Raw genomic sequence first — 16,515 nt, 5'->3', positions numbered from 1 at the left:
TTTTTAAAGATTAAAAACAAATTTTTTATAAAGATTTCCTTTATGTGGGCCATTTTTAAAGTCTTTATTGAATTTGTTATCATATTGCTTCTGGTTCATGTTTTGATTTTTGACCACAAGGCATGTGTGATCTTAGCCCCTGGAGCAGGGCTTGAACCTGCAACCGCTACATTGGAAGGTGCAGTCACGACTATGGGACCACCAGGAAAGTCCCTAAAACATTTTTAAAGTTTATTTTTGAAATAATTTCAGGGTTACTGAAACATAGAAGAAAAAAATCAATCAAGTATTCTTGTATACCCTTCAATCCAGATACCTTAAATGTTACTATGATTAAAAAAAACCCAGTAAATTAACATGGGTACATGCACACATGCATAATACTGCTTTCTAATCCATAGACATTATTCAATTTCCAACTGTCCTACAAAGATCTGTTTTTTTTGTTTTTTGTTTTGGTCTGGCATCATTGTCATGTTTCTTTGGTCTTCTTAAATCTAGAAGAGTCCCTCAGTCTTTGTTTTCCATGTTATTTTTTTTGACAGCAGGATTTCTCACAAATTTTAATATGCTAATTTTCATTGTAATCTCCAAGAAGTGGATATAACATGACCTCAGTCAAACTTATGTCACCATGGACTCTTTCTCGAGGTTCAGTTTGTAGGATCGGTGTTCCAAGGACACTCTGGGACATATGGGCCCAGACTATGACAAGATCATTCTGATACGTGTTCCCCCTATGTGATCCACCCTACACACACCTCTCAGAATAGTCTCCCTAGTTCAAAGTTGTGTGTACATCCTTACCTGCTTATAAACCTCAAATAGCTTGATTTCATCTAGGATAAAAGTCCCAAAGCCTTAACTTGAAATTCAAATCCCCCCCACCCAAACTTTCTCTCCAACTTAAGTCACTACCTCTGTGGGCATCCTAGTTGCACAAGCCAAAGTGAAGCACTCATGGTTCCCCTGATTTCTGATTTTTATTTCCCTACTTATGCTAGTTCCTCTGTTCAGAACATATATGAGAATTCACCGAAGCTCTCTCTGTTGCAGGCTCCAGCTGCAGCCATGGGAACTCTGAACCCTGGTTTCCTTTGAGCTTGCTTTTGAGTGGTTGTAATAAGAATCCATCAAAACCCATGTCTGGACCTCTCTTTGGCCAACACAGCCCTGTTTCCTGGGAGTATGAACTCCAGAAGGAGTTTCCCTGCCCTCTTGTATAGACAATCAACCCACTGCTTGTTTTTGTTCTGATGTATGCCTTTGGTTTTATACTTTGTGATATACCTTAATACAGAAAAGAAGAGTGAAAGGCAAAGGAGAAAAGGAAAGATATACCCATCTGAATGCAGAGTTTCAAAGAATATAAAGGAGGGACAAGAAAGCCTTCCTAAGTGATCGATGCAAAGAAATAGAGGAAAACAAATAGAATGAGAAAGACTAGAGATCTCTTCAAGAAAATCAGATGCCAAGGGAACATTTCATGCAAAGATGGGCACAATGAATGACACAAATTGTATAGATCTAACAGAAGCAGAAGATATTAAGATGAGGTGGCAAGAATACACAGAAGAGCTATACAAAAAAAGATCTTCATGACCCAGATAACTATGATGGTGTGATCACTCACCTAGAGCCAGACATCTTGGAATGTGAAATCAAGTGGGCCTTAGGAAGCATCACTAACTACAAACAAAGCTAGTGGAGGTGATGGAATTCCAGTTGAGCGATTTCAAATCCTAAAAGATGATGCTGTGAAAGTGCTGCACTTAATATACCAGCAAATTTGGAAACTCAGCAGTGGCCACAGGACTGGAAAAGGTCAGTTTTCATTCCAATCCCAAAGAAAGGCAATGTGAAAGAATGTGCGAACTACCACACAATTACACTCATCTCACACTCCAGCAAAGCAATGCTCAAAATTCTCCAAGCTAGGCTTCAACAATATATGAACTGAGAACTTTCAGATGTTCAAGGTGGATTTAGAAAAGGGAGAGGAACCAGAGATCAAATTGCCAATATCCATTGGATCATTGGATAATAACAAAAAGCAAGAGAATTCCAGAAAAACATCTACTTCTGCTTCATTGACTACGCTAAAGCCTTTGACTGTTGGATCACAACAAACCATGAAAAATTCTTAAAGAGGTGGGAATACCAGTTCACCTTACCTGTCTCTTGAGAAATCTGTATGAAGGTCAAGAAGCAACAGTTAGAACTGGATACAGAACAACGGACTGGTTCAAAATTGGGAAAGGAGTGTGTAAAGGCTGTATATTGTCAGTCTGCTTATTTAACTCATATGCAGAGGACATCATGTGAAATGCCGGGCTGAATGGAGCACAAGTTGGAATCAAGATTGAAAGGAGAAATATCAATAACCCCAGATATGCAGATGACACCACCCTTGCGGCAGAAAGCAAAGAAGAACTAAAGAGCGTCTTGATGAAAGTGAAAGAGGAGAGTGAAAAAGCTGGTTTAAAACTCAACGTTCAAAAAACTAAGATCATGGCATCTGGTCCCATCACTTCATGGCAAATAGACAGGGAAAGAATGGAAGCAGTGACAGACTTTATTTTCTTGGGCTCCAAAATCACTGCAGATGGTGACTGCACCCATGAAATTAAAAGACCCTTGCTCCTTGGAAGAAAAGCTATGACCAACCAAGACAGCATATTAAAAATCAGAGACATTGCTTTGCTGACAAAGGTCCATCTAGTCAAAGTTGTGGTTTTTCCAGTACTCATGTATGAATGTGAGAGTTGGACCATAAAGAAAGCTGAGTGCTGAAGAATTGGTGTTTTTGAACTGTGGTGTTGGAGAAGACTCTTGGAGAGTCTGTTGGACAGTAAGGAGATCAAATCAGTCCACCCTAAAGGAGATCAGTCCTGAATATTCATTGGAAGGACTGATGTTGAAGCTGAAACTCCAATGCTTTGGTCACCTGACGTGACAAACTGACTCTTTGGAAAAGATCCTGATGCTGGGAAAGATTGAAGGCAGGAGGAGAAGGTGATGACAGAAGATGAGATGGTTGGATGGCATAACCTACTCGATGGACATGAGTTTGAGCAAGCTCTGGGAGTTGGTGATGGACAGGGAATCCTGGCGTGCTTTAGTCCATGGGGTTGCAATGAATTAGACACTGCTGAGTGACTGAACTAAACTGAAGTGATTGTTTTTATGTGGGCCTCCCTTGTGTCTCAATGGTGAAAATCCTATTTGCAATGCAGGAGACATGAGCTCGATTCCTGGGTCAGGATGATCTCCTGGAGGTGGGCATGGCAACCCACTCCAATATTCTTGCCTGGGAAATCCCACGGACAGAGCAGCCTGGTGGGCTACAGTCCATGGGGTTGCAAAAGAGTCAGCCACAACTTAGTGACTAGATGACAACATTTTTTTTTTTAACATATCCTGAAAAGTAACTGTTTTAATTTTCATAATTATTAATTATCCCTGTGGTGGTGATAATGGAAGCTTCTGTAAGCCTACCAGTAACTCATTTGGGGGTGTCCTTGAAATATTATAATTTTGTCCTTAAAAAAAGAAAGTTTATTTTCAAGAGTCAAACATTTTGGGTGGGGGGGAGTAGGGTGAGGCAAAATATCACAGCTCTCCCATATGCTACTTTCTTCTGTGAGCCCAGTAGCACTTAGACTCTGAACTGTGGAACTCCCTCATTTTCTGTCCTGCTATGGTCCTTTAATTTCCTGCCTGATCTCCTCTGGTGCCATGGGTAGAACCACAGCAAATTTGAATTCCTCCTCTCATGTCCACATCTCCTAGCACAGTGCTTTGTATAGTGTAGGGGTTTCCTTTGTGTGTGTGTGTATATATATATATATATATATATATATATATATATGTATTTTTGCATGGATGCTGTACTGTCTGTTTTCATTTAGAAAGAATACAAAAAAGTGACAAGATTTTCTTTATATGATGACTTAGAGGGGTGGGATGAAGATGCAGGGGGAGGTTCAAGAGGGAGGGCATATGTGTGCACATATAGCTGATTCAAATAGTTGTACAGGAGAAGCTAACACAACAGTGTAAGGCAATTATACTCGAAACTAAAAAATAAGTTTTCTCTATACAGTCTATACTCAATTTTGTCTTCTACAGGAAGTCAGTAAATGTTTTTGAATTAACTTTTGTTTTCATGAAAACTGCCTTTTTTCAATCCAATAATTATTCCTACCTAAGGCTAAAGAGGAAACCTCTGTAAACATCTGAATGACATTAAATTACCCTAAGTAAGGATCACTAAAATTAACTTCCTTATTTCTAATTTCTCCATAAGCCTACAGTCACAATGTTTGCCTTGATTATTAAGCATATCTCAGATTTTCTAAATAAATGGTTTTGTGCTAGATATGATTTCTAATCAAGCTTTACATTTCTCTGATGAAATAATATTTAAGTCTACCAAATGTCATAGCTCACTTCTGCGTTTAATAATCAATATTTGGCAGATTATTTGAAACTAGTAGAGCAGTAATAATTTATGAAGACCTGCAAACATGTCTGGGATAACCATGAGCATTTAGGCCTCTGGAGACTAAATTCTGTTGTTTGGAAAGTGTATGAATTTGTGTTTGGAAACATAAATGTCTGTGATGACTGATTAACATACAGAATAAAATCCAATCATACACATACCATTAAGGAGAATGCTACAGTATAAGAGGAATATGAATTTTAAATGTTTGTATGTTTTAAGTTGCTCAAACCCATAGATGCCATGTACAAGTGACAGATAATATTAGGGTTGGATTTATGTAAGACCAGACATCTAGTAAGGACTAAGAACTGCTATCTAAAACCCAGAGGTTTTCAAAACATGGATATGTATATGTAGACAAAATATACGATGAATTGCTTAACTTCCACTTAGGGTTTTATCAGTGGGCAGGGGAGGGCTTTCTACATTTGAATTGTGAATCTGAAATATTTGCTAAATATTGTACACATATCTATAACAGATAAAACTATTAAAAGTATTTGTATGATTGGTATTAGTCAGCCATAAATAGGATTCCCAGGTGGTGCTAGTGGCAAAGAACCCACCTGCCAATGCAGGAGACATAAGCGACAGGGTTTTGATCTCTGGGTTGGGAAGATCCCTTGAAGGAGGAAATGACAACTTACTCTAGTATTCTTGGGAAATCCCATGGACAGAGGAGCCTGGTGGGCTACAGTCCATAGGGTCACAAAGAGTCGGACACAACTTAGCGACTAACACTAATTTTTTTTCACTTGTTCATTTTGATGATTAAACGAGTTCGTATTTGCAAAGCACTCAGAGTAGCTCTAAGCACATACTAACAGTTTGTTAAATAAATGAAATGTTAATTCAGAAATAAGACCCCCAAAGGAGACTCACTTTTAATGATATTTGCATTTTTGGAGAGGGCTTCCCAGGTGGCGCTAATGGTAAAGAACCTGCATGCTAATACAGGAGACATAAGAAATGCAAGTTCAGTCCTTGGGTCAGGAAGATCCCCTGGAGGAGGGCACAGCAACCCACTCCAATATTCTTGCCTGGAGAATCCCATGGACAAAGGAGCCTGGTGGGCTATAGTCCACAGGGTTGCAAAGAGTCAGACGTGACTGAAAAGCGACGTAGCATGCATTTTTGTAGGGATATAATTGATAGGAATTGGAACTTATTTCAAAACCTTATTATTTGACTTGAATTCTTACACTGTGTGAGCATGTTACTGAATCAGCAATAATGTCATTAGCTCCTGTGACTCAGCCATGTACTCTAAGCAAATGGAATACTCACACAGCCTTTTTTGTTTGTTGTTTGCATTTTCTCTTTTTAATTTAAATTTATTTGTTTTTAATTGGAGGATAATTGCTTTACAATGTTGTGTTGACTTGTGCCATACAACAGCATGAATCAGTCACAGGTATATGCAAGTTCACTTCCTCTTGAGCCTTCCTCCCACCTCCTACCCCATCCCTCCCCTCTGTCAGAGAGCATGAGCTCCTTGCTATATGATGCAGGGAGCTCAAATCGGTGCTCACACAGCCTTTTAAGAATACATATTCTGTAGGATACCTTGTGGTCTACTGTTACCATTCACCATTCTCTCTTGAGTTTTAATTTATCTTAAGCTGAAGGTGTCTGATATGAAAGACAGAAAATAGTGATGAATGCTGATGACGGGACTAGATAGACGCAATGCAAAGAACACGGGCATGACGGAAAACCAATTCTCAGGGCGCTCTGACCCCCAGTTCTGATTCTGGTGACAACCTCCAAAGACGTTAAAGAATGAGACTCGTCACCTATCAGATATGAAGGAGAATATCTTGACAGTGAGGGTTCCAAACAATATGTATATAAAATCAGCTCCAAAGAGTTGAGGACAAGGTGAGTTTAACGAGATGTAGATAAGGTTGAGTTTTAAAGGTTTAGAGATGAGCCTTTGTCTACTGTTTATAAAAATGAGCTCCTTTAAAATACCTTGTTCACTAGTTAACATAAATATAGTATGGATCTATTTAGCCACAGATAAGGAATCCTAAAAATTAAAAAGTGCCTTAGATTACATTTTCACTATTACTGACCTGTTGACCTCGGAACTGGGCAGTCCACTAAGATGACGTATCTAGTCATAACTAAGTGTACAGTAATAGCGAAGATGTAAGAGTGCCTCCAAATGATCAGCATCTTCTCTCTGGTTCCAGCATTTTGTCTGTACATTCATCCATGCCAGTTCTTGATCAATGAATTCTTCTTGTTGTGTTTACTTACTTCAGACTTTGGAATCTCTTGTCCATTGGTCATTTATTCATTCATATTCACAAGTATTAATAAATATTTAGTGCCATCACTCTGTTAGTCACTGGGACCACAGAAATGAATAGGGTTTAAAAGGACACTATTTCATCCTTCAAGGAACTTTTATTCTGGAAGGCAGACAGACCAAAGAATCAGTGACTATTAAATGGTGTGCTCATGGGGCAGGCCACCTGCACATCCTGGGGATGCATGAGCTGGGCAGGTCTAGGAAATGTTCGCAGTGACACATGCACACAGTTATTTAGTATAACATGTGTGTGATAGTTACAAAATAGATAATTATGATGCACAATTGATATTGTGTTATACTATATATCATATACTATGTTAGATATATTGTATATCTTATATATACCCAAAATCATTATATTTAGATGAGGTCAAACAATAGTAGTGTCCATCAATAGGGGCCATTAAAATAAACAATGAAACAGAGATATACTGATATGGAAATAGCTCCAAAATATCTAATAAGTAAAAAACTGGAAAGTTTCAGAGAGGTAAATATCATAGGCAGTCTTTTGAGGGGCAAATAAGAACATAGAATCACATTTTCTTATATTTGCATAAAGACACTTTGGAATCCTATGCATAACCCTAAACAAACAAGCAAAACAAAATGGGTTGGGTTGCCCAGTGGGGAGCAGAGATAGGGGATCCAGGCAAGTGGGGACCCAAGGGTGGGAGGGAGGATTTCACTGCACACATTTTTATCTCTTTGAATTAAATGAATGAATTATCTATTTATCTAATTACCTATCTATTATTGATCTATCTAATTATCTATTTAATTATCTGTATAAACCTATTCTGGAACTTTTGGAGGAAAGATGTCTCCTCACGGACTGTGGCCAGTGGATGAAGAGTTGGGGGTGGGGAGGTGAAACGTATCCATAGGTAGATTATTCAAACACTTCCATCTCAACTTGCCAGAGAGAGCTGCTGCCCTGAAACCCTCCTCTACCATCCTAGCCACCTCTGTTGGCTCCTCCCTGTGAACTTCTAGATTTTCTGGCACCTCTAGCAATTGTAAGGGCAACCTTTGAAGTAGTAGGGCCTCTGGGACTCCGCCCCATCTCAGAGTCCTTTGCCTGTTTACTTAGCAGTTGCCCAAGCAACACGGGCTATTAAATCTTACAACCGTCACTGCTTATTTTTCCCCAGAAACAAGACTGACATTTTAGCACATGCTAAGTGACTGATACAGGAAGCATTTCCATATCATTGGATTTTTTAAAAAATCCAAGTTCTAATCATTGTAAATCTATTCATATGAAATAGATAGAAAATACAAGAAAACCATATGCAGTCAACCACAACAATAATACATAATTATATTGCGGTGAGACAAAGTCAGGACACATTTCATTTTAACATAAAAAAGAAAAAATATTGAAATTGTTGTCTGGCAGGTATATTACACAAGAAAAGTCAGAGATCAGCAGCTAATATTTTTACTGATGGAAGGCTGAACAGTATAACAGGGATTATGTGTGCAGGTGGACAGTTCTAAACGTTCACTAAACTAATATGCCATGGAACTGATTCGTGAATGACAAGTACTTTTAGGTGGCAACATACACTTTATTTAGTGCTTTTCTCTAATGTAGTTTTCTATGTGTCAGTTCAGTTTCTTATCAAATAAATACTTTCACCTTGCTGTTCATTTGAATTGGAGTTACTATGAAGAAAGGACTTTTTGATTCTACAGCATTCTGCTGCATTATGAAAACTTAGAAATCATGCCATTACTCCACAAAATGGTTTAGCAATTTTCTGTGAATTTTTTAAAGAAGGGGAATCTGTTCATATATGAAGGATTCTAGAAAAAAAATGTTTCAATGTAAAAAAATTCACTAAGAACCTTTAGAATCTAAAATATGAGAGTACTGTTTCACCTTACAACAGGTTGAAAAAATTTTTAAAGAAAATTTGCCTCCATTTTTTTTTAATTCAAAGATTTACACATATATTTTGCCACAATTCCATAGGTAACTTCCAGGAGAGTAAGGAAAGACCAGGGAACACAGAAAGATTGATAAACATATATTGATAAGTAACAACAAACATACAGGAACCAAGAATAATCAGATTCCTTGTTACATCTCTGAAAGAAAATTCCTTATCATTGAAGTCCAACCTCTTTCTTTGAATTCAGTGTAGAATTTGCTTTTAATTGAACTAGGACACTAAAAGATCTTTGGAGTTTTATGTTCATGTCTTTAGTCTTTCTAGAAAATTATGATTCAAACATGCTCTAAAATACTATTTTAGACCTTAACATATGTGGTTTAAAGAACAATAATTAATACATTCTGTAAAGGAGGGTAAGACTGGTACACCGATGGCTCCAAATGAGCCATGGCTCCTAGCATGTTCACCTCTCTGGAGGCCCCTCCCACAATAACGCTGGGCTTGATCACATGATTTGCTGTAGCCAATGGGACGTTAGTAGGCTTTACTCTCAAGAAGAGGCTAGATAAATGCTTGCAGGTGGGCTTCTCTTCTTGGAACTCAGCTCACTGGCTGTAAGAAAGCCTCTCAAGTTTTCTTCAAAAAGACAAGCCATGTGGAGGAGAATGTGGGTCAACAGCCAGCCCCAGACACATGAGTGAGGACATCTAGGGTAGTGTGACCCCAGCAGAGCTCCTGGTTGAAAAGTTTACATGAGTGACCCTGGCCAGTATCCTGTGAAGCAGAACGGCCTAGATTCCTCACCCACAAAACTCAAAGCAACACACTGATATTGTTTTCAGTAATGATATTTTGGAGTAGTTTGTTACACAGCAGTAGATAATGGTTACTGTAAGTGTTACAAGGACTCCTAAAGTTCTTTCTGGAAATAATTCCAAGTCCATTCTTCATTGACATACACTTCTTACACTTCTATCATCTATTTATTTATTACTGAACCTGAATCTCTTGTTCTGACTCTAACCAGTTGGAACAGAAGAACTGGGATGTGAAAAGCATTTTGAGAATGACTCTATCATATACTGACTCAAAGAATCTCTTGTTCTGACTTTAACCAGTTGGAACAGAAGAAATGGGATGTGAAAAGCATTTTGAGAATGACTCTATCATATATTGACTCAAAAAAACACCAAATCCTTGTTGGATCTCAAGGAAAAAGAATTCTTGATGATGGTATATACCTTAAATTAATTCTACTCCACAGTGTGATCAAACTGTGGGTGGGGCGGTCTGGTGAAAAGAAAATATCTTTAAGGAATTCCCAGCACATAGGCTTTGTGTGGTCCGGTCAAGCCATTTCCTCTCTATTTCTCTAAATGGAACTGTCTCCTCACAACCAATTTTAGGCACTAAAATGTGTAGGGCTCTCTGGAAGAATTTGTTTTCTTAAGGAATAATTATTTGAAATATGAGGTTTATTAGATTGAGAAAGACACTGGGCGTATTTCCACCCTTCTTTCTCTAGAACGCATGGGTATTAGTAAAAGGATGCATTAGGAGTAGTAGCAGTAATAGAAGTGTATTAGGAGAAGAATCCATGGTACCGAATGGACAGTCACCATTTCTGGAGGACAGTGATACTATTCCACTGAATTATGTGGATTGCATCTCAAGTTAGAAACTATAGCAGTTAACTGGTTCTAAAAAAAAAAAAAATGTCTGGATATCAAGAGGAAAAAGACATAAGCTGCCATCAAGCATAACAAATGTTAGCATCATTCCTGTTATTTCCATTGTTTAAAGGATGTTCTTCATGTACTTTTCTATGGCATTATCTACCAGGACAGCATGGGTGGAAGGTTTGATACAAAATGACATTAAAGAGAGTCCAGATCTGACAATGACACAGACGTGATACTTACAGAGAGTAGGATTTGGACGGCACTGTGGATGACCTCCAGGTACTGGAAGTCAACAATGCAGCCGGTGACAGAGACATACGTGTAGTCGTCCGTCATGCCGTGGGCTGACGGGGGCAGTACTCTTCGGACACAGCCGGGCCCATGTTCCCGCCACCATGACCGGTGCACAGAGATGTTGAATGTCATTAGGTCTGTATCCTAGGCGGGCAGGAGGCAAGACAGAGAAAGGAGACAAACATCACATCACATCTTCGACTTCCACCTTAGGGAGAATCCAGGGTGATGAAATTGCTGAAATGGTTTAAATTTCAGGTAAAGAGTGACAAAAGATGAACCTAACATGCCTGCATGGGTCATATGAATGAAACAGCTTACTTTATTCAGTGGGGAGATGTAATTCTTTGAATGATAACATTTTAAGGTTAGCACCACATCAAAAATTCAGAGATGATGTATTTTTTTTAAAAATCCATGTCTATTTATTTAGTTTTTTATTGGACTATTGTTGACTTACAGTGTTGTTTTAGTTTCTGCTGCACACCAAAGTGACTTGGCCATGTGTATACATATATCTCCTGCTCCTTGAATTTCCTTCCGATTTAGGTCACCACAGAGCATTGAGTAGAGTTCCCTGTGCTATACAGTAGGTTTTCGTTACTTCTCTTTTTTATAAACAACATCAGTAGTGTATGTATGTCAGTTCCAATCTCCCAATTCATCCTACCCCTCCCTTCAATTATATTGTCCACATTGGAATTTTCTTCTCTGTTTCCTTATTGCTTCATTGCCACTGGTATCACCATCATGGTCACATGTACTGAGAGGTTTTTTTTTTTTGCCTGCGAGACATTGTTCTAAGCACTTTCCATATATTATGTGTTTATGCAGGTATCATCATCCTAATTTACAGTAGTTGAATAATGGTCCCCCCAAATCACATTTATAGCCAACTCCTTGGAATCTGTGAATTCTACCTCATACAGCAAGAATAGGACTTTGTAGCTATGACTGTGGTAAGGATCATGAAATGGGGGCATTATCCTGGATTGTCTGATGGGCCCTAAAGACAATCACATGTCTCCTTTTAAGAGGGAAGCAAAGGGATGCTAGACATAAGGAAGAACAGAACAACAAGGTGACCATGGAGGCAACAATTGGAGCGATGTGGCCATAGGAATGCTGACCACCACCAGAAGCTGGGAAAGATCAGAAAAGATTATCCCTAAAACTCCAGGGGGAGCCTGGCCCTGGCAGCATCTCGATTTCAGTCCAGTGAAACTGATTTCAGACTTCTGGCCTCCAGAACCATGAAGATATACATTTCCATTGTATAAGACAGCAAGTTCGTGGTAGTTGTTGTATAGCAATCATTAAAAAAAAAAAAAATCAAAGCTGATGAGGAAAGTTGGCCACAGAAAGGAAAAGTAAAGTGCCTAACCTCATTAATAAATAAATCAAAAGAACTTCCTATGTATGGTAGGGCTTCCCTGGTAGCTTAGTTGGTAAGAATCTGTCTGCAATGCAGGAGACTCTAGTTCCATTCTTGGGTCGGGATGATACCCTGGAGAAGGGATAGGCTACTCACTCCAGTATTCTTGGGCTTTTCTGGTAGCTCAGACAGTAAAGAATTCTCCTGCAATGCAGGAGAACTGAGTTCAATCCCTGGGTTGGGAAGATCCCCTGGAGGAGGGCATGACAACCCATCCAGTATTCTTGCCTGGAGAATCCTCAAGAACAGAGGAGCCTGGCAGGCCACGGTCCACGGGGTCACAAAGAGTCAGACACGACTGAGTGACACAGCATGGCATGTAGTGGTAGACCCGGAACTTGACCCTATGCAGTCTGTACTTTCCGCTGTGATGTGGTGTTTTCCCATTCCTCTGTTCCCCTGCCCAACCCTCTACAATTCCTCAGACCCTGAAGGGAGCTAGATCCTTCCTCTTTAGTTGTCTTCAGAAAATGCCACCATATCCGAGCAAAAGAACAAAGAAGGCAAGCCTTGACTTTTCCATATCAAAACAGACTTCTGGAAACTCTTAAGAGAGATGCCTGTGCAGATGTTTAAACCTCAAGAGAGGCCTTTTAGTATCTGTAGGGTGTCAGCTATGAACGACTAAGGTGATAATGTTTTTGTCATAAACAATAGTTTAAAAAGAACAGATGAGGAACCAGACTCTTGGCTCCCAGATAAAGTAAAGATTACAGCTGCTGGTTGGAGCAGGAAGGAGGAGGGGTGAGGATGGACAGAGGGCAAGGGCACCTATGGACCATAGTTGGTGGACCGGGGCATGGATCTGCTGGGGAACTGAGGATTCAGGAGCCGGAGAGTGGGTCATTCCCAGCCTCCACTCCCAGCGAGCTTGCTGTCACTAGGGCCAGGGGGACGTGTTGAGTGGGTACCACAGATGGCCCTTGTTCAGCCACTCAGGGGCCACCCACTGATTGTGCACCCACAAATGATGCAGCTCTGTACAGACCCGTGCTACTGAGAGAACTGTCCTCACCTGAGTGGCGTAGGACACTCCTAAGTATGAGGCATCTGGGTTGGAACTCTGCAAACTGACAGGAAACTGGTGTGAAATGGAAAGTTCTTGAACTTCCAGGTGGCTGGTCCTGAAAACCAGTGTGGGACCCCCCAGAGCAAAGACAGTGGCGGACCCTCTCGCCCGTTACTCTGCTGTATGTGGTACCCACATTGTGAGGTGAGGAACGTTTCCAGTTCACGCTGGTAGGCAGTTACTCCACAGTTTTAGATTTTCCTCAACTCAATTCAAAGTTCCATTATAAGTATGCCTGTGATTAGATCAATAATAAAGCATGTTCTTTTCTTTTTTTTTGGTGTTGGTTTGCTACAAATATCATTCACTTACCTTCACAGTTACGGCATTTTATGGATAATAAGACATTTTACATCATCCTGTTTTTAGGTGTTGGTTGGCTATATGTATCATTTGCAGTTACCCTCTGGAGGGAAAGTATTATAGAAAAATAATTGCTTTCGCTAGTGAATTTAATTTCACACAAGGCAATTTACCCGCAGGCAAACTGCACACTACTCTCTTTGCTAGCCATCAGATTTAATCTCTTGGAGTTAGTCTTGGTCACTGCAGATGAACTATTATTTTTGATTTTAATAGAATTCATTAGGTTCAGGATAAATTAGTTATTATCTCAGAATTCATAGCGATCTCTACTCTTTAAGCATTCTTACCCTTACCAATGCAGGACTGACTGTAGGTTCCTTTTAATATGGAATAAATAAAATAAATAAAATTTATTTTACCCAAATAAAACAAAAGTGAATCTATGAACTAATGATACATATTTGTTACACTCATAAAAATGTCTCAGTGTGGTTCTCAATTTGTTGGGACTACAACATATTTATGGGCTTCCCAGGTGGCTCAGCAGTAAAGAATCTGCCTGCAGTGTAGGAGACTCAAGCTCAATCCCTGGGTTCTTCCTGGAGTAGGAGGTGGCAATCTGCTCCATTATTCATGCCTGGAAAATTCCATGTATAGAGGAGTCTGGTGGGTGACAGACCTTGGGGTTGCAAAGAGTCAGACACAACTGAGTGATTCAGCATGCGCACGCACACACATAATATGTTTATAAACTGTCCTATTCTTTGCAAGGACTGTACAAAATTTGAATGAGAACATCAGTAGCATCAAGTGATATTTAAAATTCAAGCCTTTCACTTAAATTTGATATAAAATTTTACTACAAGTTTGTGTATGATTTCTATCTCCTTTAGCAGTTAGATCTCAAACATTAAAAAAACCTTAACACATAATAAACTCAATTTCCTATGAGAGGCATGTCAGAGAAAATGCAACTCAGAAAACTGCAACTTTTAAATAAATAAAAGTAAACAAAGAAATAAATGCAGAAAATGTAGAAGATCGTTAATTTTGTTGGCACTTTTGGTTATCATATCAAAACTGTCAGTTCTGAAATACACAGGTAAGTGCTAAAATAATCTTAAAAATAACTACAGATAATTAATGTTATTAATTGTTCTTTCTTGGAAATAGCATTCTTGCTTAAATGTTATTTCTTGGAATCAGGATATTATCTGAGAATTTAAGCACACCATGGTTAAGAAAATTGACATAGATAATGGTATTTGGATTTATGTGAGTGCATATGATTACCAAGGGAAAGGAGAAAGAAAGCAAGGAGATAGAGAGAAAGATGAATGGTTTGGGAGGTATCAGGACAACCTGCGGAGAGACAGCATGTCAAGATCAACTGGAGTAAGAACTTCAGGCAAGTTGGTAAAGCCAGAGACGAAACACCACATATTGAATTTCCTGTTTGGTGGGCCAATGGGGACCTTACAAATACAACGCCAGAAGAGTTCTGGGAGTGAAAAATTGGATTTCAAGGAATTGAGGGGATTGAGAAGAGAGGTTTGGTGTTTTTCATGAAATTGGGACTCCAGGTAGTAAGAACATGGGATGCCGTCTTCCAGGGTAGACAAGGAGAACGAGGGTCAATCCATATACCTGCTCACACTCACCAGATTATGACTTAAAAGAAAATTATTCCAGAGTATCTGCTTTTCCCTGAATATCTACCCAACTAAATACTAAATGTTTAAAAGCCCTTTCATCTCACTAGTGTGAATCTCAAAGTTGTTCCCATTTTCTTAAAGTACTGAAGTTAAAAAAAAAAAAACCTTCTAGCAATCTTTGAAATGTTCATTAATGAGGTAGACATGACTGCTCAGTTTTATTGGCAGTAAGTGTAGTCACAGTATTGGAACCAGTTCACATCCTGAAAAATTCAATATTCACTTTGTATTATAGCAGACCACTATATAATTTTTCATTAATCAAAGATCTAGTCTCTCTCTTAGTCTTTGTTCTTTTAATTATCTGCTTTTTTGGCATGTGTTTAATTTAATTTTAGCTAATCTGCTCTATTTCTAGAAATGGACGCCCAACTACTAATAATCATTTTTTCCCCTTCCTCCTTAGTTGTGACTGGAAGGGCTCTTGACACCAGTTCTGTATGGTATCTACTCTCTTTGTCTTTTCACTTTCTTTTGTCATAAACCAGCCCATGTGAAAGTGAAAATGTGACCCTGAAGAGAAGTACACATATATTTAAGAAAATAGATTTTGCTCAATTTTAGAGTTAGCTTTGAGTTTACATTTATATAATAAAATTCATGTCAGTTGAAATTTCTTTTGAAATACTGTTTATCTCAGAATAAGAATTAGAAAAGTGAAAACAACTGTGCTATACTTCTAATAATTTTCTCTTTAGTGAAGCATCAAATATTTCCAAGAGTACTGTAGATCTACATAATAAAGGATAAGCACTGTGCTTGGTAGAGAGGTTTAAGTGTGTGGAGCCCATTATACAAAGACATCAGTTCAAATATATCAGTTCAAATCAGTTCAATCACATCAGTTCAAATATATCAAAAACTCTATGTTATTTTCCTATATTAAAAGCAACTCTTAGAGATAAACTTCAAAGGTTTTCCATTAGAAAGTGTTAGTCATTTGCTGTTGCTTTCTTAAAGAACACTTCCTGTAAGCCATGCGCATCTCCTAACTGTTTAGGACTATGCCACTGGTGTTGAATATAAAGAAGAGCAGAGTGAGGAGCAGACATTGATCATTTTGATTTTCTTTCTGTTTTTCATCCTTACAACAAGGTACTTCTAGGGCTTTCCAATTGTTTACCATTGTTCAGAAGCCAGAGACAGAGTAAGAGTAATCAAGTTTTTTGTCTTCAATCTTGACCTTAATTCCCTAGATTGAACCACTTCAGGAAGTTGTGAAGTCTCATCCATCTATTCAATGGATATGTATAGAGTTTCTAAAATGAGCTATGCAC

At 38.7% G+C, this 16,515-nt stretch overlaps 1 protein-coding gene across 1 annotated transcript in view; it reads right to left on the bottom strand.

Moving 5' to 3' along the window:
- NKAIN3 (sodium/potassium transporting ATPase interacting 3) overlaps window positions 1-16,515 on the bottom strand; it is a 359,994-nt gene that overhangs the window by 121,873 nt on the left and 221,606 nt on the right. The window contains exon 6 of the mRNA XM_061122751.1: window positions 10,660-10,857. Within this exon, the coding sequence (XP_060978734.1) occupies window positions 10,660-10,857 (198 nt within the window). The remainder of the gene's footprint in view (window positions 1-10,659; window positions 10,858-16,515) is intronic.

The sequence above is a fragment of the Dama dama genome, chromosome 21, assembly GCF_033118175.1.
Source record: "Dama dama isolate Ldn47 chromosome 21, ASM3311817v1, whole genome shotgun sequence".
NCBI classification, from domain to species: Eukaryota; Metazoa; Chordata; class Mammalia; order Artiodactyla; family Cervidae; genus Dama; species Dama dama.
This window is presented reverse-complemented; position numbering and strand designations above follow the sequence as displayed.